Below are 22,021 nucleotides of genomic sequence, written 5' to 3'. Positions count from 1 at the left end.
TAGAGGCTTGGCCCCCCAAACCGCACGTGCAGTGCGTCAATCATATGTGGACTATTTTATGGGGAGGGGGGCCATTGAAATGCCTGATCTTGATTAAAGATTAAAATTTACTTTTTGTTTGATGAAACAGTGTTTATTTTTTTGATTTTAGTTATTTGTAAGTTTTGGGGGGTAATGTTTCTTTTTCCTAGGTTCTCATCCAGCCATGTGTTTGGTATGTCATAAATTCCCATGAGTGTTAAATCTTAATAACTCTACAAATATGCCTGAGTAATTGAATGAGTCTGCATTGATACCAATAACTACACACAAATTGTTTGGAGACCAAAATGTTATTTATTTCTTACTTTTTTCTTTTTGATTAGTACAACAAAAAATTTTTTTTATATTTTTTTGGTCTTTTTTGATTATTACAAAATATCATTTTTTTATATTTTTTTGGTCTTTTTTGATTAGTACAAAATATCATTTTTTTTATATTTTTTTGGTCTTTTTTGATTAGTACAAAATATCATTTTTTTATATTTTTTTGGTCTTTTTTGATTAGTACAAAATATCATTTTTTTATATTTTTTTGGTCTTTTTTGATTATTACAAAATATCATTTTTTTTTATTTTTTTGGTCTTTTTTGATTAGTACACCAATTTTTATATATTTTTTTTTTTTTTTTTTTCAAATTCAAGGCAAAAAGAAAATACACAAACAATTAAACCCTCCCCAAAACATTAATAAAATTTTTAAGCTGCCGTTCCAGCGTCTTTGCTTTGTGGCGTATTTCACGGCAGGCCAGACGTATGTCCTCGACTTGGGCCCTGCAGGTGAGAACCTCGCCGATGAGGAGCTGGGCACTATACGTGTCCAGTCCCTGACCAGCCCGATTTCCTCCTGAAATGTGGAACCAAAACATGTGTTAAAAGATTGTATGCCTATATCTATATTCACAGAAAATGTGGTAGATGTTACTTTACCGGATGTTGAGGCAGGTTCCTCTTCCTCTACATCCCTCGGGGGTGTGGCTTGATTGGCTCGTGCCTCCTGCCTTTCTGCTTCATTGTGCCCTACAAGATTGAAGAAAGGGAAAACATGAGGTTCAACCATTACGAGCGGCATGAAATGACACCCAAAAATTAATACATGATAAACAAAAGGTCACTATTGTTGATTTTTAAACAATTATCAAGAAAATAGACCAGTATTTAATCCATTCACAAAGTAATGTCAAATCTGTTAACCCAAATTTTTTTTTTAGATATGTAAGCTAAACAAGTCTCCCCTGGATCTGCTCACCCCTGTGTGTGACCCAACATAGGTTGTGATTGTGACAAACAATTGTGCTACTGAGTACACATGTTCAATAAAAAAAGGAGTAGCAAACGCTCCTTTTTGTGAATCTCAAGGTATTTACGTTTCTTCTAAAATAAGCTGAAACACATTTCCATCTATTCCAGAATTGAATACACCTTTTTTTAAAGCCCCAAAAATGTCACAACTTTCATATTTGTGTCGACTAATTGGTCATAGGAGTCGTCGTTCATTCGCCCACAATTCCTAAATTTACGATTTTTGTTCAGATACAGTGCTTCAACTCCCCTTTGCACATGCAAACTAGGCATGATGCCATTTCTCATTAATATGGTCTTGGATTATTGAAAGTCACCGAATGAACGACGACTACGACGACTGCATCATGCGTCCACATTCATAATATTCATTTTATGGTCAACCTGGCAAATAAAAAAATGGCACAAAGAACACACCAAAATAATTAAATACACATGGAAAAAACTTACTTCTTCTTCGAATCACCCTATTAATTCTGTAAAGTTGGTGGGGTTCCCTTTTTTTTAAATCCGACCACCTTTTGCGCAGGTGCTCTCTGCTCCTGGTTTTCCCAAACTTCCGCTGGAGCCTACGGATGACCTTCTCCATAATTTGGGCTTTTATTTTATTGGGATGCATGTAGGGGCCATGCTTGGCATCATAGTCCTCCCTCCTCAATATGGTGACCATCTCCACCATTTCTTGAAAACTCATATTGGAGGCTCTGCACCGGAATCTGCGGCGTGGTTGGGCCTGGCCTGCCTCCTGGCTTGAGCTAGAATACACCTCCATGTTGTCCATCTTTTCTCACTCACCAAACGACAGAGAAGGGGCGTGGAAAGGACGATACCGAACGTCAGGGGCGGGGTGTCGTGCGGAGCGTCACGCGTGCGTAGTGTAAAAGGGATGGGACGTGTTTGTAAACGGCGTGCATAGTCTGTGGAAGAAGGCGTAAATCACGATCTTTCCTAACGACGAGACGTAAGTTTTTTATTCCGACTTTATTATAGTGAATAGGGAATGAGTTTGTGGGCTAGTTAGGGGAAGTAAGCTAGTGCCTTTAATTACATTATGTTTTGGCTTCTGTTTCATGTGCAGAAAGAATGGATGCCTTCAAGGATGGGGAGTTCCTGACAGAATTCATCGAAAAATGGAAGGAACATCCAGTTCTGTGGCAAACCAAAAGCACAATAAATAAAAACAAAGATGCCAGGGAGAAAGCTAGACAGAGCATGCTTGTTTTTGTGAAAACAAGGGTCCCCAACGCCACAACAGCCACTGTGAAAAACAAAATCAATTCCATCAGGGGCACCTACAGGGCCCAACGGGTCCAAGTCCTGGCCTCAATGAGGTCTGGGGCTGCAGCTGACTCCATATACAAACCAACCCTGTGGTACTATAGTCAGCTGCAGTTCCTGGACGACCACATTGAGACCAGGACATCCATGTCTACCCTTCCCCCAAGAGGTAGCTCCCAGCAGCCAATCCTCCAGTGTTCCCTGCAGACAAGAGCAGGCAAGCTCGGAGGAAGAGGAAGAGTTCCTGGAGGACCCCAATTGTGAGCCATGGAGAATGGTATGTGTTTTTTGTCTGAATTTAGTTAGTATATGACAAGTATAGTAATAATGGTAAATGTATGTTACTATTGTTCTAAATTCTATGTGAATCTCGTAAGTTTAGGGATAGGATCAATAGTCAGTAGTGGGAAAACATGATGGTGTCAAAATGGGGAAATTAATAATGTTGATGAAGGAGTGGGTGGCATTTTCAGATAGGCCAGTAGGGGGGAGTAACGCAATACACCTGCAAGGGGTCCCAGATGGAAGACACCCTTTTTGAGTACTATCTAGTTGACACTAAATTGAATAAATTAATTTTTGGGGAAAAGGCCACTTATTTACTAAATTAGGCATGCAACAACCCACATAATTCCAGGGGGACCATGTCTGAAGGTGTTTAAGGGGCCACATAATTAAGGATGGCGACCCTGTGTGTAATATATATTGACATTCAATTTGCATCACTCATGATTGTAAAAATGTGTGTGATTAATGACAAACACTAATAACATATGTTCCTTTTTTTGATACACAGGCAGACCCAAGCCAGGAAGAGCCAGGGCCCACAGGGAGCCAGGAAGAGCCAGGGCCCACAGGGAGCCAGGAAGAGACAGGGCCCACAGGGAGCCAGGAGGAGCCAGGGCCAACTGCAAGGCAGGAGGTGGCAGAGCCCACTGGGAGCCAGGAGGTGGCAGGCCCCAGTGGGACCCAGGAGGCACGCCGGCGGGATACCATCTCCCGGATCCCTCCATTCCGCAATCCCAATAAACGGCTCAGGAGTATGCGACAAATGGAGGAGGAGACCCAGGGCCTGCTTCGCCAAGCTACTGCAGCCATCCGAGAGCCACCCAGTGAAGTTGAGGGGTTCGCAGCGCTCATTGCAGCCAAGATGTACAATCTGGAGCAGAGCCAGCGTGTGCGCTGCGAACTCCTCATCTTCCAAGCCATAACCATGGCATCCCTGGGGCAGCTCGATGACGACACCCACATTGTGCGGATTGCTCCTCCTGTCCTTGCTGCTCCTCCTGCTCCTGCTCCTGCTCCTGCTCCTGCTCCTGCACCTGCTCCTGCTCCTCCACCTCATGAGGCTGCTCTGGCTCCTGCCACCTCATCTCCTCCAGGAACCCAGCCCCCAAGGACTCGGGCTACCGGGAAGGCTGCAGGGAAGGCTGCTGGGAAGAAAAGGGCGAAGAAATAATACGGTGCCCCTGATGGAATTTTAATGTGGACTCACAGGCTGTATTTGTGGCTTCGGGGACCCTTGTTTTCAGAAAAAATCAAGCATGCTCTAAAGTGCTGCCTACCTTGGCATCTTTGTTTTTATTATGTTGTGTTTTTGGGTTGCCACTTTTTTTTTTTTTAATTTTGATGAAGACTAAAATAAATATAATTTTTTCTGCCAAATTTCAACATGTTTCTTTATTGTAGATTTGAGAGATCAGTATTGAGTGGGCAGACCCATTACAAAATAAATAATGCAAACATTAACAAGGTAAAAAAACATGCTTGTGGGTGAGTTAACTAAAAAATTAGGTTGTTGCAGACACTTCACACACTGCTAAATAAAAACAAAATAGAGATTACTAATCAAATTGGTGACAAAAATTAAAAAAAAAAAAAAAAGGTGGACCAATATATATATTTAAAATGTTTAAGATGGAAGATACAACTAAATAACAGAACACAAACATAAACATTATCAAACAAGAAAGAAACTAATTAAAAGCTTGTCATAACTATGTAACAAGATCAGCCGCAACAAACGTCCATTTCTGGGTAGCAGTTAAAAGCAGGGCTTAAAGAAGCGCTTTATTTTCTTGTCTATACGCTGAAAAACACCTTAACGAATGTGCTGATTCCATTCTGAACAGTCGTTTTACATGAATGAGCGCTGCCGTCTCCTAACTTGCTTCTGAGCATGCGCGGGCTTAAATCGACGTTTTTACGTACACACGGTCAATGTTTAGAACACAGAAAACGACGTCGGCCAAAAACGACACATAAAATTGAAGCATGCTTCATTTTTTTTCTGTCGTTTTTTAGAAGACATAAAACGACGTTTTTGCCCACACACGGTCAATTAAATTGACGTTTTTGAAAATGACGTTTTTTTCCATCGCATAAAGCGATGGTGTGTACGCGGCATTACACTCATTCTGTCTGGAAAGTTCCCTAGCAGAGATGCTAGAACCCGTTACACCAGAGAGAGAGGAACTGAACAGACACACATCCATTCAGAGTTCTGTTTTATGGAAGCAAGTGGCCAAAATAGGTATTTAATACAGTTATATATGTTCCTATTGTTAATAATGTGATTAGAACTGTATACTGAACTAGTTATGTGTTTACTTGTTGTTCCACCAAACTTCAGTTCCAAACATCACAGCAAATTTAAATTCCAAACGTGCTATCAAACTGCAATAGCAAACAGCAATATAGAGCGAGTAAAACTATTGATTAAGCCTCAGAGAGACCATAAAGTGTTTAAATAACTTAAAGCGGAGTTCCACCCTGAAAAAAATCTTTCCAAAAAAAATAAATAAATTTATATATATTTTTTTACTTACCCTAAATAGCTGTTGCTATGCAGAAGTGCCGAATCTGCCTCTTTATCCACCGCGATCGATTCTCTTCCTCCTCCTACACTCTGTTTCGCGCTGCATTCTGGGAACTGTGTGTATCCCAGAAAGCAGCCGGCCCATTCACAAAGCGCCGGGCTGCTCGCGCATGCCCAGTAGGAAACGGGCAGTGAAGCCGCAATGGCTTCACTGCATGTTTCCCTTACTATGGATGGCTGCGCCTGGATGCTAAGAAACTTGTCCGCTGGAGAGCTGTCCGTCAGACATGTCCGCTGGTTAGTACGTCTAACCAGCGGACCGAAATCCCGCGCATGCGTCAAATTGATTCGACGCATGCGTGGAAGCATTGAACTCGCGCGATAGAGAACGTCGGTGTCGTCTGCGTCACCGCGTTTTCTGTCCGCGGGGATTTCGGTTTGATGGTGTGTACAGCCATCAGACCGAAATCTCTGAGCGAAATCTCCGAGCGGACATGTCTGATGAAAACGGTCCGCAGACCGTTTTCATCGGACATGTCCTGTGGTGTGTACGAGGCTTAAGGTGTCTTCTTCTCACTGACCCCCAATAATAAAAATAAAAATAAAAAGTGTTCCCTGAGAATTAAAACCCATTTCAGGGTTCATTGAGGAAGTCTAGAATAGGAAAAATAACTATTAGTACTACCTAACTGTAGCAGAGAACGGCCAGATGACAGAGCAGTGTAGATATCAGGACTTAATGGACAGAATGGCAGGTAAGACAAATTATTTAGACGTATTTCATTGGTGCATTTAGTAGTTTGCCTGGAGTTCAGGAGGAGGCACAAACCTAACATTTTAAAAGACTGGAGTTTCAGAAAGCCCAATTCAGTATTTAATCTAGAATAATGAAAATTAGCATAAGTGACAGTACCTGGAATCTCCTTCCCATAACCCACAATACTGAATGTTCCCCCAATAGGTGGAGAAGCTGTTTTAGTTCTGTTGATTCTTATTGATGTCCCTTCAGTCCAGGTTGATGCGCGATAGATGGCTGAATCAGCATTGTTCTGAATGCCCTATTAGTATGAGAGATTGAAGAACAGAGACAAATTATTATTCTGTTTTTCTTATAATTTACTTTTATTGACAAATAATCTTTTGATACTAAACAGCTATCCTTGTGAATAACTAATTATATATATATATATATATATATATATATATATATATATATATATACACTGTAGTACAGTAAAACCTTGGATTGCAAGCACAATTCGTTCCAGAAGCATGTTTGTAATTCAAAGCACTTGTATATCAAAGCAAATTTCCACATAAGAACTAATTGAAACTCAAAGGATTCGTTCCACAACCATTTATTCATAAGTCCTTCAGTTTATAGTCCATATAAAAAGATTATAGCAATGTGATAGGTTGTATAACCATAAAATGTCCATCCACAAATGGAAGCCTCCACACGAGGTTTAACCACTCTTTTTTAGATGTGGTGTTTACAAGTTAAAAAAAAGTTTTTTTTGCTAGAAAATTACGTAGAACCCCCCAAACGTTATACATTTTTTTCTAACACCATAGAGAATAAAATGGCCGTCATTGCAATACTTTTTGTCGCACCATATTTGCGCAGCGGTCTTACAAGTGCACTTTTTTTGGAAAAAAAAATGTTTTTTTGAATTAAAAAATAAGACAACATTAAAGCTAGCCCAATTTGTTTTATATTGTGAAGGATAATGTTACGCCGAGTAAATTGATACCCAACATGTCACGCTTCAAAATTGCGCCCGCTCGTGGAATGACGTCAAACTTTCACCCTTAAAAATCTCAATAGGCAACGTTTAAAAAATTCTACAGGTTGCATGTTTTGAGTTACAGTGAAGGCCTAGGGCTAGAATTATTGCTATTGCTCTAACAATGGTGGTGATACCTCAAATGTGTGGTTTGAACACCGTTTTCATATGCGGGCGCTACTCACGTATGCGTTCGCTTCTTCGCGCGAGCTCGTCGGGACAGGGCGGTTTAAAACATTTTTTTTCTTATTTATTTTACTTTCTTTTATTTATTTTTACACTGTTTTAAAAAAATAAATAAAATTTGGTCACTTTTATTCCTATTACAAGGAATGTAAACATCCCTTGTAATAGAAAAAACACAGGTCCTCTTAAATATGACATCTGGGGTCAAAAAGACCTCAGATCTTATATTTAGACTAAAATGGCCAAACAAATTTGGGCATTTAAAAAAATTACAAAAAATAGCTCTTTAAAAGCTATGGGCAAAAGTGACATTTTGACGTCGCTTTCACCGTGCTATGGTATGGAGATGGGTGGGGGCAGGGTCGCCATCAGGAATTATGGGGCCCCTTACACAGCTTCAGGCATGGGCCCTCCTGGAGCAGAGAACCGGGGGGGGGGGGGGGAATGCTGCCGCCTGAAATTGAGAAGGGGGGGTTGTCATCTGGGGCCCTGGGGACCTCTGGACCCTTTAATAAAATATATATATCTATCGTGTTTCCCTGAAAATAAGACACCGTCTTATATTTATTTTTCCTCAAGAAATCACACTATGGCTTATTTTCAGGGGATGTCTTATTTTTATTACCGGCAAGTATGGTACAACAGTATGGTACAACAATCTACATTTATTCAACTATGTTTGTGTGGGGTGAGAGACTGTTGCTGGTCAGTGCTGGGGAGAAGCTTTACTTCTTCCCCTGAGTACAGAGCGTCCTTCTCCTCACTTCACTGAGGAGACTTTTTACTTTCACTTTCACCTGACAGGGGGAGCCGACCTTACCGTATTTATGGGGCTGCCGACACCTCTCCGGTCACTTAGAGATACCGTGGAGCAGATAAGAAGGGCTGCACGACTTCTTTACAGCTCCTGAGCTCCGCACCAGTACAGTACGCCTATCACGTCTTGTTTACCGCTCCGCGCCGCTCTGCATCACTACGTCTTATTTTTGGGGATTCGACACGCCATCACTACGTCTTATTTTTGGGGGTATGGCTTATATTTCGAGCTTGCGTCGAAATCCCGCTACGGCTTATTTTCGGACTACGTCTTATTTTCGGAGAAACACGGTATATATATATATATATTTTTATATATATATATATATATATATATACACACAAATTATTATTTTTTTTATAAAAATAAATTACAAAAAAAGGGGGTTGCCATCCGGGACCTCTGGGCCCTTTAATAAAATTATATAAAATATATATATATATATATATATATATATATATATATATATATATATATATATATATATATATATATATATATATATATATATATATATATATATATATATATAAATAAAAATAAACATTTATAAAAAATAAAAAGAAAGGAGGTTGCCATCCAGGGCCCTGGGGAGCTCTGGGCCCTCAAATAAAAAACAAATAAAATAAATATTTATAAAAAAAGGGGGGGGGGTTGTCACATGGGGCCCTGGGGACCTCTGAGCCCTTTAATAAAAAAATATATACATATATAAAAAAAAGGAAATAAAAAGAAAAAAAATGAAATCTTTTTATAAAAAAAAGGGGGGTTGCCATCTGGGGCCCTGGGGACCTCTGGGACCTTTAATAATAATAATAATAATAATAATAATAATAATATTAATAATAATAATAATAATAATGAAAAACAAACAAAAAAAATATATCAATATCCATATTAAGCAGTGACAAGGACCCGATCGCCTCTGCCCCTATTGACGGCTCCAGGGGGGGGGGTTGTCACATGGGGCCCTGGGGACCTTTGAGCCCTTTATTAAAAAAATATATACATACAGTATATATATAAAAAAAAAGAAATAAAAAGAAAAAAAAAGAAATAAAATAATATAAATGTTTTTTTATTTTTTTTTTATAAAAAAAGGGGGGTTGCCATCCGGGGCCCTGGGGACCTCTGGGCCCTTTAATAATAATAATAGTAATAATAAAAAACAAAAATTATATATATATATATATATATATATATAAATAAAAGAAATAAAAAATATAAAAAAATATATAAAAAATAAATACATTTTCCCCTTCCATACTGCGCCATAAGGAAATGACGGCGGAAGGAGCCCCTCGCCGATCCGGGTGGACGTCATATGACGTCCTGTGTTCCCGGCGATCTAGGGCGCGCGCACACACGCGTGCCCGCGGCAGCGCTCGTGACCCGGCGCAGGTGCCCGTTGGCCGCGATTGCCGGTAATCACGGCAGGAGTGTGGATCTGTGGATCCACCTCCTGTCAGCGGTGAGGAGACCAATGTGTGTTCCCAGTACAGAGGAACACACATCGGTCTCCTCCCCTTGAGAGTCCCCTCCCCCCTACAGTTCGAACACACCTTAGGGAACATATTAACCCCTTCAGTGCCCCCTAGTGGTTAACCCCTTCCCTGCCAGTCACGTTTACACAGTACTCAATGCATATTTATAGCATTAATCGCTGTATAAATGTGAATGGTCCCAAAAATGTGTCAAAAGTGTCCGATGTGTTCGCCGCAATGTCACGGTCACAGTAAAAAATCGCAAATCGCCGCCAATACTAGTAAAAAAATTAATAAAATAAAAATGCCATAAATCTATCACCTATTTTGTAGACGCTATAACTTTTGCGCAAACCAATCAATATACGATTATTGCAATTTTTTTTTTACCAAAAATATGTAGAAGAATACGTATCGGCCTAAACTGAGGAAAAAAATTTCTTTTAAAAAAAAAAGTGTGATATTTATTAAATAAAAAGTAAAAAATATTGTGTTTTTTTTAAAAATTGTCGCTCTTCTTTTGTTTATAGCGAAAAAATAAAAACCGCAGAGATGATCAAATACCACCAAACGAAAGCTCTATTTGTGGGGGGAAAAAAACATAAAGATTTAGTTTGGGTACAGTGTTGCATGACCACGCAATTGTCATTCAAAGTGCAACAGCGCTGAAAACTAAAAATTGGTCTGGGCAGGAAGGGGGTGAAAATGCCCCGTATGGAAGGGGTTAAAGGGGGTTGCCATCCGGGCCCCTTACAGGTGTACTGCCTGTACCCCCCTGATGGCGGCCCTGGGTGGGGGCCATCTTCCCCTCACTCGTATACATACAAAGCAGTGACAAGGACCTTATCCCGCAGAGACCACCATTATCGGAAACCGGACCGCCACCTGAAGAGATGAGCAGCTGCTGCCATAACCGAGATAGCCCTCTTCAAAGTGCTGACATATATAGTCGTTCGGCAGTCCGGAAGTGGTTAAGATTGTTTGGGAGCTTGTATATCCACTCCTTGGAAAGGGTTACCACCTTTATGTGGATAATTTCTATACAAGCTTGCCCCTCTTCCGCAAACCTTCACCGGATGGGCACTCCAGCATGTGGTACAGTGCGACCCAATAGTAAGGGTTTCCCGTAAAGGCTTGTTACTGAAAAACTGCGAAAAGGGGAGACGGCGTCTTTGCGGAATGAAGAAGTATTGGCTATCAGGTGGAGGGACAAACGAAACGTCCACATGCTCTCAACGATACATAACGACACCTACGTGGAAATCCCCAGAAGAAACGGCCCTATCCAAAAACCACAATGTGTTCATTACTATAATTTGTTCATGGGGGGAGTCGATTTCAATGATCAGATGCTCAAACCCTACCTTCCCACAAGAAAAAGCCGCTATTGGTATAAAAAGGTCTCCATAAATCTTATCAGTTTGACTATTTACAACATTTATGTAATTTACCGTAAATCTACAAGGACCCCCTTATCTTATCTTCAGTACCAAGAAGAAATTATCTCCTCCCTTTTGTACCCTGAAAACTCACCAGATAGCATTTGCTCTGATTGCATGAGCAGACTCCACGAACGCCACTTTATTGAGAACCCCCCCCCCCATGAAACAGGCCGAAAACGTCAGAAGAGATGTCGGGTGTGCACCAAAGAAGGAACTACAAAATACACTACATATTATTGCCCTGATTGTCCTTCCCAACCAGGCCTTTGTTTGAGTCAATGTTTCCGCCGTTACCATACTTTTCTACATTATTAGGAAAGTATGGTAAACGTTATTGTCATTTACCGCCACACCTCTTATGCCACTGTACATACCGCTGCCTGCTCCGGAACTGACCCTGGCCTGTTATACAACTACGCTTCTGCCCAACGTTAAACTGTACCTACCTCTGCCTGCTCTGGAACTGACCCTGGACTGTTATACGACCACGCTTCTGCCTAACGCTAAACTGTACCTATTCTGCCTGCTCTGGAACCGACCCTGGACTGTTATACGACCACGCTTCTGCCTAACGATAAACTGTACCTACTTCTGCCCGCTCTGAAACTGACCCTGGACTGTTTAACCATGTTTTTTGCCTGCGTCTTGGATTGATCTTTTACCCTGCTATGCTAGTGGGGACACAGGGGTCTCACATATGTGAGGGGCTCCAGAATTGTTTTTCTGGATGAAGAAAACTATTTTTTTTGTTTTCTCATTCCTGGATTAGGGTCTGGAGACTCGGAGGCTTCAAAGAGATTTGGGTGGGAGAAGCCTCTATAACTGTCCCCATTCTTTCCTGGCCTGCTACTTGGACCATGTTCCTACTTACTACCAGGACCACTATTTTGGCACTGCTGGCAATGTCTCTACTTGCACTGACCCTGGACAGTATCCCTGCCTGTACTGACTATGGACAATATTTCTGCCTGCTACCTGGATAATTCCATTCACCGACGCTGACAACGTCCCTGCTTGCTGCCTGGATCAGGGCTCTCCTCCTGTGGACAACTGCACTACTAAAACCACAGGAAATATTTTGTTTACCCATTACTAAGCAGAATGTATTTTAGGATGTAATTCTTGGTATGTATATGCTATGTGCTAGAAATATGAAGGGCCTTCAAAAAATGGGATAGATTGTAAGGAAATTAGATGTGTAATTTATGTCCCTAGAACACTTGATGGTTATTCTTGGATGTTGGGCCTCTATCTGGCCAGGCTGTGTAAAAGTCTCACACATGTGGTATCGTCATACTCAGGAGGAATAGCAGAATATATTTTGGGGTGTCATTTTGGCTATGTACATGCTATGTGTAGGAAATATCTTATAAATGGACAACTTTGTTTAAAAAAAAAATGCGTTTTCGTTTTCTTTTCCACATTTTCCCAAAACTTCTGGAAAAAGATGAACTGTTCAAAAGACTCATTATGCCTCATAGATTATACATTGGGGTGTTAGGTTTCCAAAATGGAGTCACCTTGTGGGGGTTTCCATTGTCTTGGTGCTCCAGGGCCTTCAAAAGTGTAATAGGTGGTTGAGAGATTAGGAGCTAGATTCACATAGCTCAGCGTATAGTTGTGCCGGCGTAGCGCATCTCATATGCGCTACTCCAACGTAAAATAGGGCACCCAGACCATTATTCACAAAGGTCTGGCGCCGTACGTTGCGCCGGCGTAGTGTAACTAGGCAGGCGTAAGCCCGCCTAATTCAAATGTGGAAGGTAGTGGGCGTGTTGTATTCAAAATAGCCGTGACCCCATGTAAATTTTTCCACTAACGGGATCACGCGCGCATTCTCAGAGTCACGTCGCATATACTCCCTAAGATACGTCGGCTCAATGCTTTCGACGTGAACATAACCTACGCACAGCCCCATTCACGTACCACTTACGTAAATGACTTAAAATTCGACGGCTGTTCTGACGTCCATACTTTAACATTGGCTGCGCCTCATATAGCAGGGGTAACGTTACGCCGGACGTAAGCCTTACTTAAACGGCGTAGCGGGCGCAAGTACGTTCGTGAATCGGCGTATCTAGGTCATTAACATATTCTACGCGTAAATCTACGGAAGCGCCCCTAGCGGCCAGCGTAAATATGCACCCTAGATACGACGGCGTACTAACACTTACGTCGGTCGGAGGAAGCTAGAATTCAGGCGTATCTAGCTACCAGAATGGCACGCATAGATACGACGGCGCATCTTTCTACTTACGCGGCGTATCTATAGATACGCCGACGTAAAAGAATGCTGAATCTAGCTAAATATGTGTAATTTATGCTCTTAGAACACCTGAAGTTGCTACTTCAATGTTGGGCCTCTGTATGTATTCATGCTGTGTAAAAGTCTCACACATGTGGTATCCCCATACTCAGGAGGAGTAGCAGAATATATTTTGGGGTGTCATTTGTGGAATGTACATGCCATGTGAGAGAAATAACCTGTTATAGTGACAATTTGGTGTGAAAAAAATAAAAAATAAATCTTCATTTTGCAAAGAATTGTGGGAAAAAATTACAACTTCAAAAAACTACCTATGCCTCTTACAAACTACCTTGGAATGTCTACTTTCCAAAAAGGGGTCATTTGGGAGGGATTTGTACTTTACTGGCTTGTTAGGGTCTCAAGAAATGAGAGGCTGTCAGCACATCAGGTGTGATCAAATTGATACATTTTCAGTGATTGGCACCATAGCTTATAGATCCTATAACTTTTACCCAGACTAAATTATATCCACTAATCTGGGTTATTTTTACCAAAGATATGTAGCAGTATACATTTTTGCCAAAATGTATGAAGAAAAATTACTTATTTGCAATATTTTATAATATAAATGAAGAACATTTCATTTTTTTTTACAAAATTTTCAGTCTTTTTTAATTTATAGCACAAAAAATAAAAAACTCATAGGTGATCAAATACCACCAAAAGAAAGCTCTATTTGTGGGAAAAAAAGGACGAAAATTTCATATAGGTACAGTGTTGCATGACTGAGTAATTGTCATTCAAAATGTGAGAGCACCGAAAGCTGAAAATGTATCTGGTTAGGAAGGGGGTTTAAGTGCCCAGTGGTCAAGAGGTTAATGCATAGAATGCAATACTGTAAAAACCTTTAGGCTTTAGAACCACTTAAAATGCAGGAATAAAAAGCCCTTAAAAATTCCTCTTACATAATAATCCAAGCCCTATTGAATGGGAATTCATGTATGACCCCTGAAACATGTTATCTGCCATCTCTTGATAGACCCTTTTCTTGTGACAAATAAAAATGTATATCTGGACTGATTCCTTTGTCTTGGTGCAACCATCCTTTCATTCTATACAAGCTGACTCTCCCAGGGACCCCGTTAGGGTTTCGACAGGCAAAATAGCACTGTCCCACTAGAGCAATCATCTGACTTTTTTGGAAGCTCCAGAATGCCTGGACCACCCAAGTTCTGGAGACCAAAAACAAATATTAATAACTTCAAACCCTGTACACACGATCGGTTTGTCCGATGAAAACAGACTGTTTTCATCGGACAAATCGATCGTGTGTGGGCCCCATCGGTTTGTTTTCCATTGGAGAAAAAAAATAGAACATGTTTTAATTTTTTTCTACGGATAAGAAAACGATAGAAAAAAACGATCGTCTGTGTGGAAGTCCATCGGTCAAAAATCCATGCATGCTCAGAATCAAGTCGACGCATGCTCGGAAGCATTAAACTTAATTTTTCTCAGCAGGTCGTAGTGTTTTACGTCACTGGCACGGTTGGATTTTTGACTGATGGTGTGTAGGCAAGACTAATGAAAGTCAGCTTCATCGGATATCCGATGAAAAAATCCATTGGATTAGATTCCATCAGATATCCAATCGTGTGTACAGGGCTTCACAGTTGTTTTGTATCTTTCTTACTCTTTCCAAAGTTTTACTCTTTCCAGTCATATTTTAATTTGTTGATGGCCGGAACAGTAGTGATTCCCCCAACAGATAAAACATACCAAGCCTTTACTGACTTCCTGTAATCTGTTAAATTCTCTAGTGATCCCCTTGTGGATTGCCCACCCAATAACACATTTAAATGAGACATCATAGTTTACTGCAGCCCACACGGAATCTGCATTAGACCCTACAATGGCACTTTGGCAGCAGTCAGACTGACATAAAAACATATTAATGTGAGGTGCTAAGTGACCACATGGCATTATTTATGGATCAACACTAATTTAAAAGATAAGAATATAATTTTGTTTAATTTTCTTAAGAACAAGATCTTTCTCTCAAACATACCTCAGCAAATCCTACAGCAAAGAGCGGGAAATTGTACCCGCAGTTGTATGGTGTTATAGTGATGGTATGCTGGGTTACAGATGTACTAATCGTGCTGGTCACATCAATGCTACTGATCTTAATCCCACTTTCGGATAAGGCCGGTCTTTGCCTGTGACCTGAATCACATACAGGAGAAAGAGATGAACAGCAATGTAAATGTATAAGAGAAAGTTTAAATGGACTTGTCTTAAAAGAAACAAAGGTGCTGCCTGTCTTGATGTTTGTATCTAAGCCAAACACCTAACATAACCCATATGATTTCATGAAAATAGCTAATCACCCCTGAAGATTTGGAACATCACCTATATGAAGTGTATTTTATAAATATTGCATGCTAGGAAGCAAAACCCCCTTTCCCATGGTGTTGCTGCCATTGCAGTACTGGGTCTCGGCTTGATGCATAAAAAGAGTAACTTATGTTTTGTCAGCTTTAGATGTTGACATTATAAGGTGAAGGAAGAGGTGAATTTTTGGAAAACGGTGTGGGCTGAGACATCTTGGATACCCCAGCAACAAGATCTAGTTACATTAAAGCCTAAGTTTACCTAAAGCAAAAAAATTAAAATCAGCACAAAGGACATTACTTGCCTTCAGCGATGTATGTCCCTTGTGCTGTTGTGTCCTGTTTTTGATGAAATATTCCTCCTCCACCACCCTACCTTTGCCACTATAATCTTACAATGTGGCAGGGATTAATAGAATTAATAATTTCCCTGATGGGATTAAAATCATATTCTGAATGTGAAACTTAGGCCTCGTACACACGACCGAACATGTCCGCGGAAACTGGTCCGGCGGACCAGTTTCCGCGGACATGTTCGGTCGTGTGTAGGGCCGACCGGACAATTTTCCGGCCGACCGGACAGCTTTTCAGCGGACAACTGTTTCTTAGCATGCTAAGAAACATGTCCGCTGGAACCATGTCAGCCGGACATCTCCGATGGTCAGTATGACTCATCGGACATGTCCGCTGGCCCGAGAACCATTGAACTTCCGGGTTCGCGCACGTCGCTGCGTCATCGTCACCGCGTCGTAACCGCGTCGTCACCGCGTCGTCTGTCCGTGGGAAATTTGGTCTGATGGTGTGTACAGCCATCAGACCAAATGATCCCAGCGGACATGTCCGATAAACGGTCTGCGGACCGTTTTCATCGGACAGATCCGCTCGTCTGTACGAGGCCTAAGAGGCAGTGATGAGCTCTCATGAAAAGTGCCCAACTATGCTCGCCCCTTTCACCCAGCTCCTTAATTCATAGAAACCAGTGCTACAGTTACAGATCTATGATTGGAGCATGAACAGATAATTGAAGTCATGGATTCTGTCTCATCATTCATAGAAGCTGTAGTAATGGCTTTCTATCAATGGAGCAGTTGGAGGGAGAGGGTGGGCATAGTTGGCGGCTTGGCGCTCTTAACTACAGCCTCTTAGCTCTATTAATCTCCTGCCGCAGTAGAAGAATATTGTGGTGCATGCAGGGGGAGCATTGGAATAGGACGATTTTGGCGAATGGGGGACTCAGCAGCACAAGGGACATATCTCGCTAAAAGTAAGTCACATCACCTGTGCTGAATTTTTTTTTTCTTTTAAGTACATTTAGGCTTTAATTTTTGTCCCCCTCAATTTTATAGTTTACAGACACTCCTACTGCTATGATATAAAATTAAATAAAAAACAATAGGAAGGAGGGGTAGTCCCTTAGTAGGGACCTCCCCTACTACAACACCCAAATGTTGTCAAGGGGAACTTTACCTCAACTGTCACCAGTCCCCTCAGTGATATCCAGAATACATAGAGGTAATTATGTCTTAACTGGGGTTATGGTGTAGTAATGTGTAGCCATTTCATGTGTTCATATCTGTAATACTAACTTTATTTTACACCCTTGTACAACTGAAATGTATGCATACTTTTGTTTTCAGATTTTATTAAACTTGTTTAATAGAAAAACATAATAGGAACAGCCACAGGAATTGAAGCAAACTGTCAGGTCTCCAGCATCCACCAAAAAATGAAATAACATATTCAGATGCATGACGCATTTAATCATTAATTGCATTTATTACAGCAGAATTCCCTGCTAAACATAATAAGACTCACAAAAGTGAGTACACCCCTCACATTTTTGTAAATATTGTATTATATATTTTCATGTGACAACACTGAAGAAATAAAACTTTGCTACAATGTAAAGTAGTGAGTGTACAGCTTGTATAACAGTGTAAATTTGCTGTCCCTTCAAAATAACTCAACACACATCCATTAATGTCTAAACCGCTGGCAACAAAAGTGAGTACACCCCTAATTGAAAATGTCTGAATTGGGCCCAATTAGCCATTTTCCCTCCCCGGTGTCCTGTGACTTGTTAGTGTTACAAGGTCTCAGGTGTGAATGGGGAACAGGTGTGTTAAATTTGGTGTTATCGGGGGGAAAAGCCGGCAGCTCACAGCACACAGACACGGCCTAAAAATCACCTCCACAGAGAGGGGGGACCGAGGCACACAGCCTGGGCACAATGAGCAAGCGCAAGGAGAGAGAGGGCACATGGAAACTTACAGATTCCTTCCCTCCTGCAGCGGGCTGGCCAATCCAAGATGGCGTTGGGAACTACTCTCCATCCATTGCCATCTATGGGTGAGGCGACTTTTACAGGCCATCCACTGCATTTAATAGCCCTGTGAAGTAAAAACAGAGGCTAGGGGAGGAGGGAGATGAGCAGGATGCCACAGACAGGGCAGGGGAGGAAATGGAGGAGGCCTCAGCATACGGCCAGCAACTGGATGCATTTCCTACCACAGGGTAGCCCATCATAGACTTCACTATGAAAGAAATGTTACTAACAGTGCGGGGGGCCCTCCAGCAGGATATAGTATCCTTTATGTGCTCCACAAAAAAAGAGGTGAATGAAGTCTGCAGCAGAATGGAGTATGTGGAACATAAAATTGAGGAATTTACTTTGGCGTTTAATGAGTTAGTTGATGCCTATTTTGATATTGAAGATGAGCTTAAAGCCATGCGCCTCAAAATGGCAGATACCGAGGACAGATCGCTCATAAAATGACGTCAAATTCAGGGGTATACCAAAATCTGTCAAACCTGCTGATCTGTGCTCATACCTCCAAAAGCTTATGACAACAGCTCTACTAACTGTGGGACCTGCTGATATTATCATAGACAGAGCCCACAGGCCGCCAAAACCATCATACTTGCCTGAAACATCTCTAGAGATGTAATAGCAAGGATCCACTTTTACCATGTGAAGCAGAGCTCAAGTCCTGCGGAAACGCGTGGGAACGGAGTTCCTGCACTTTTTTCACAGCAGGAACGCAGTTCCCTTTGCAGGACTAGAGCAACCGAGAGCACCCGAGCCGCCCGAGCCAATCCTTCACTAAGTGGCGATGCCCAGCTCGAGTCACTGTCAGGGGCAGGCAAACCTTAGTAATCCTTTATGTTACTGGCCACTTCCTGTATATGGATTCATTGGGTAGTATGCGGGTATTCCGTCACTTCCTCGATGCCGCAATGTCTCCTGGGAGCTTTTGTCATTATTTCCAGGAATCATTGCGGAGGTCTGCCATGAGTTATTGCGGGATTTAGAAAGAAGCTTGACAAAAGCTCCCAGGAGACATTGCGGCATCGAGGAAGTGACGGAATACCCGCACACTACCCGATGAATCCATATACAGGAAGCGGCCAGTAACATAATGGATTACTAAGGTACAGTGGATCGGAAAAAAAAAACATGCGGTTTAGTAATTACGCATATGAGCGTATCATCTTTTTTTTTTTTTTGGTGGGGGAGTGTATCTTGGGTGGGAGTTCCCACACTTTTTTCCCCAGGACTTGACCCCTAATGTGAAGGATCAATTAATGCGATACTCCAGGCAGCACCCTGCACTACACTAGGGCATGGAACTTCTCCAGAAATTGCACCTACTTCCTGTGAGCGACGACCCTGCTGAGCCTGAACCCTTCCTGGACAGAGGTCACAACAACCGCCAAAACAAGAGGGGCAGATAATGCTCCTATACGTTATCACCTACTGTCTTTAGAATTTCCGTAATATCAGTTCTGGGGCCAGTTAAACTTTGGTGCCTTACTAACCTACCACATGGCTGTGTGCCAGCATAACCCTCACCCGTTGTTTGGCTAATGTTAGTTATGTTATTTCCCCAATCTTCATTTGCGTGATGTATCCTGTATCCTGTTGCTTTCAGCAGTTAATGGTTACCTGTTCAAAGTTACCACATAGATCGATTTGGTTTATTTTTTCAGTTTATTTACTTTTTTTCTCTTGCCCTGCGGGCTATACTGAGCAAATTACCTCAGTACTTACACATGTCCAACAAGGAATCTTTACCACTTCTCCTACCAACTAATACCACTAGATGGCAGCAAAGCACCCTCTGCTATCCAAATGAAACTTGAGTTAATGTCATACAATGTGAGAGGTTTAAACGGCCCTTATAAGCACAGAGTATTATAGAAAACAGAACTGGACTTAAAGTGTGATATCCTGTGTGTACAGGAGACACATTTCTCCAGCCTTAAACCTCCGAAATGCTCTCATGCAAAATTTTCCCATGTGTTTACAGCAAATGACTCCTCCAAAAGAAATGGAGGTACTGATCACTGTCAAGAACACTTTTTCTCTACCAAAAGATCATATTGACTCCCAAGGTCGATTCATCATCCTGGTTGCAGAAATTGATCATGACATCTACACACTGGTGAACTTATACGCGCCTAATGTTAAACCATTGAAGTTTATCCGTAAGGTCATTAAGCTTGCTAAACAAATGCAACGGGGTAATCTGTTATTGTGCGGGTTTTCTTAATATTGTTATGAATGCTGAACTTGACTCCTCCGAAGTGGCTCAGAGACAGAGGCCCTCTTTGGGAACATTGTGCCTAGAAGAGAGGCTCTTTGATCCACAGCACTGCCTACGAACCACTGAGAGGGATTACACATACTATTTAATGGTAGATAATAGTTACTCCGGAATTGACTTCTTTCTCACAGATATGTACATTTTACAGAAGGTGGGTAAAGCTGAGGCAACTCTGCTAATCTAGCAGGCGGATCAGCCTGCGTTTCAGAACATTTGGAGCCATCTGCATACCAGCCAACCAGGAGTTGCAGCACAGCAAGGCAATGCCATCTTCACTAACGGAGGCACCAGGAGGAGATTCTGGATGGGGTCTGACATCTCACCATTGTGGTGAGAGGGCACCTGCCCATCCAAGTAGTGACTACAGTATTGCTGAGTGAGTTTCTTTCCTACAGACTGCTGGTGACATTTGTAGTTCCACGGCTGTGGATCTGCTCCATCCCAGGCATCATACAGCTAGACTTTGGGGCCTTGCCTTTCTCCCCTGTGCTGTAAGGTCTGTACTTAATTACTCACACATGTCACTCACACAAGTCGGGATAGTTCTTCAGTTGAGCAATTATCAGCATCTTATTCTGCAGCCCTTCTCTTTTGTTCTTTCGGATTACAAGTAAACACAAAATGATCACTGCAGAATAATATCAGGCTAGCTGAAGACATCCATAATTTAAGGAACATTTACCACTTTCTTCTACTAAGCTTTACTGCTCTACATTGGCTTTATAGAGCCACAACACAAGGGGAGCCATTTAGTGAGATATAATCAGAACTTGAACTGTGTTATTGTATTCATATGTTGTATATTGTGTGCCGGTTTGTGTGCTGAGGCCTCAATAGGAAGGTATTCAATACATGTGTTAAAGGTATTGGATATTTATCCCCCTGTGCACCTGTTAACATATACCCCTTCAGGTTATCACCAGGTTACAAGTATGTGTATGTATGTGCATTGAGTAATACTTTTTTGTAAATTATAACCTGTGTTCATTTATCTTTTGCTCATAACCTTTCATTGTGTTTATTCTTTATCTCAGTAAACATTTCTGAGTGGTTCAGTGATACTGTGTGAGTTTCTCATTACTAACGTGACATTTCAGAATGGAACCCAATGTGTCAGAGGTAAAAGAGTCAGAGTCAGAGTGGCCTGTGGGGTATAGAGTCAATCAGCAGAAAACAAATGCCCTGTACACACAATCAGAGATTCCGATGGGATAAAATCCGATGGCATTTTCAGTCGGAATTCCGTTCAAGCTGTCTTGGATACACACTGGCAGACCAAATTCCGACCATCCAAAACGCGGTGACGTAAAACACTTTGACGAGCCGAGAAAAATGAAGTTTGATGCTTCCGAGCATGCATCGACTTGATTCTGAGCATGCATGTTTTTTTCTCGACGATCGAAATTTCTCCATCAAAAAAAATAAAACATGTTCTATTTCTAAACTCCGACGGAAAAAACTCAGATGGGGCCCACACACACGGTCGGAATATCCGATGAAAAAATTCCGTCTGACAAGGCAAGGCATTAGTGTAGTAAACTTTTAATACTACACTATGAGTTCCTCCTCTGTTTCCCCTGTTGCACTGCTGGACCATTTTGACTGCATGGTCTATTCATCTTG

At 41.5% G+C, this 22,021-nt stretch overlaps 1 protein-coding gene across 1 annotated transcript in view; it reads right to left on the bottom strand.

The window, feature by feature from the left end:
* The window catches only part of LOC120941316 (fibrocystin-L-like), a 292,358-nt gene that overhangs the window by 171,741 nt on the left and 98,596 nt on the right, over positions 1 to 22,021 (bottom strand). Inside the window, exons 23-24 of the mRNA XM_040354641.1 lie at positions 15,467 to 15,624; positions 6,351 to 6,495 (exon numbers count right to left, since the gene is read on the bottom strand). Of these exons, the coding sequence (XP_040210575.1) occupies positions 6,351 to 6,495; positions 15,467 to 15,624 (303 nt within the window). The remainder of the gene's footprint in view (positions 1 to 6,350; positions 6,496 to 15,466; positions 15,625 to 22,021) is intronic.

Source organism: Rana temporaria, chromosome 5 (assembly GCF_905171775.1).
Source record: "Rana temporaria chromosome 5, aRanTem1.1, whole genome shotgun sequence".
NCBI classification, from domain to species: domain Eukaryota; kingdom Metazoa; phylum Chordata; class Amphibia; order Anura; family Ranidae; genus Rana; species Rana temporaria.
Note: the sequence above shows the minus strand (reverse complement) of the source record. Positions and strands in the feature narration are given on the sequence as shown.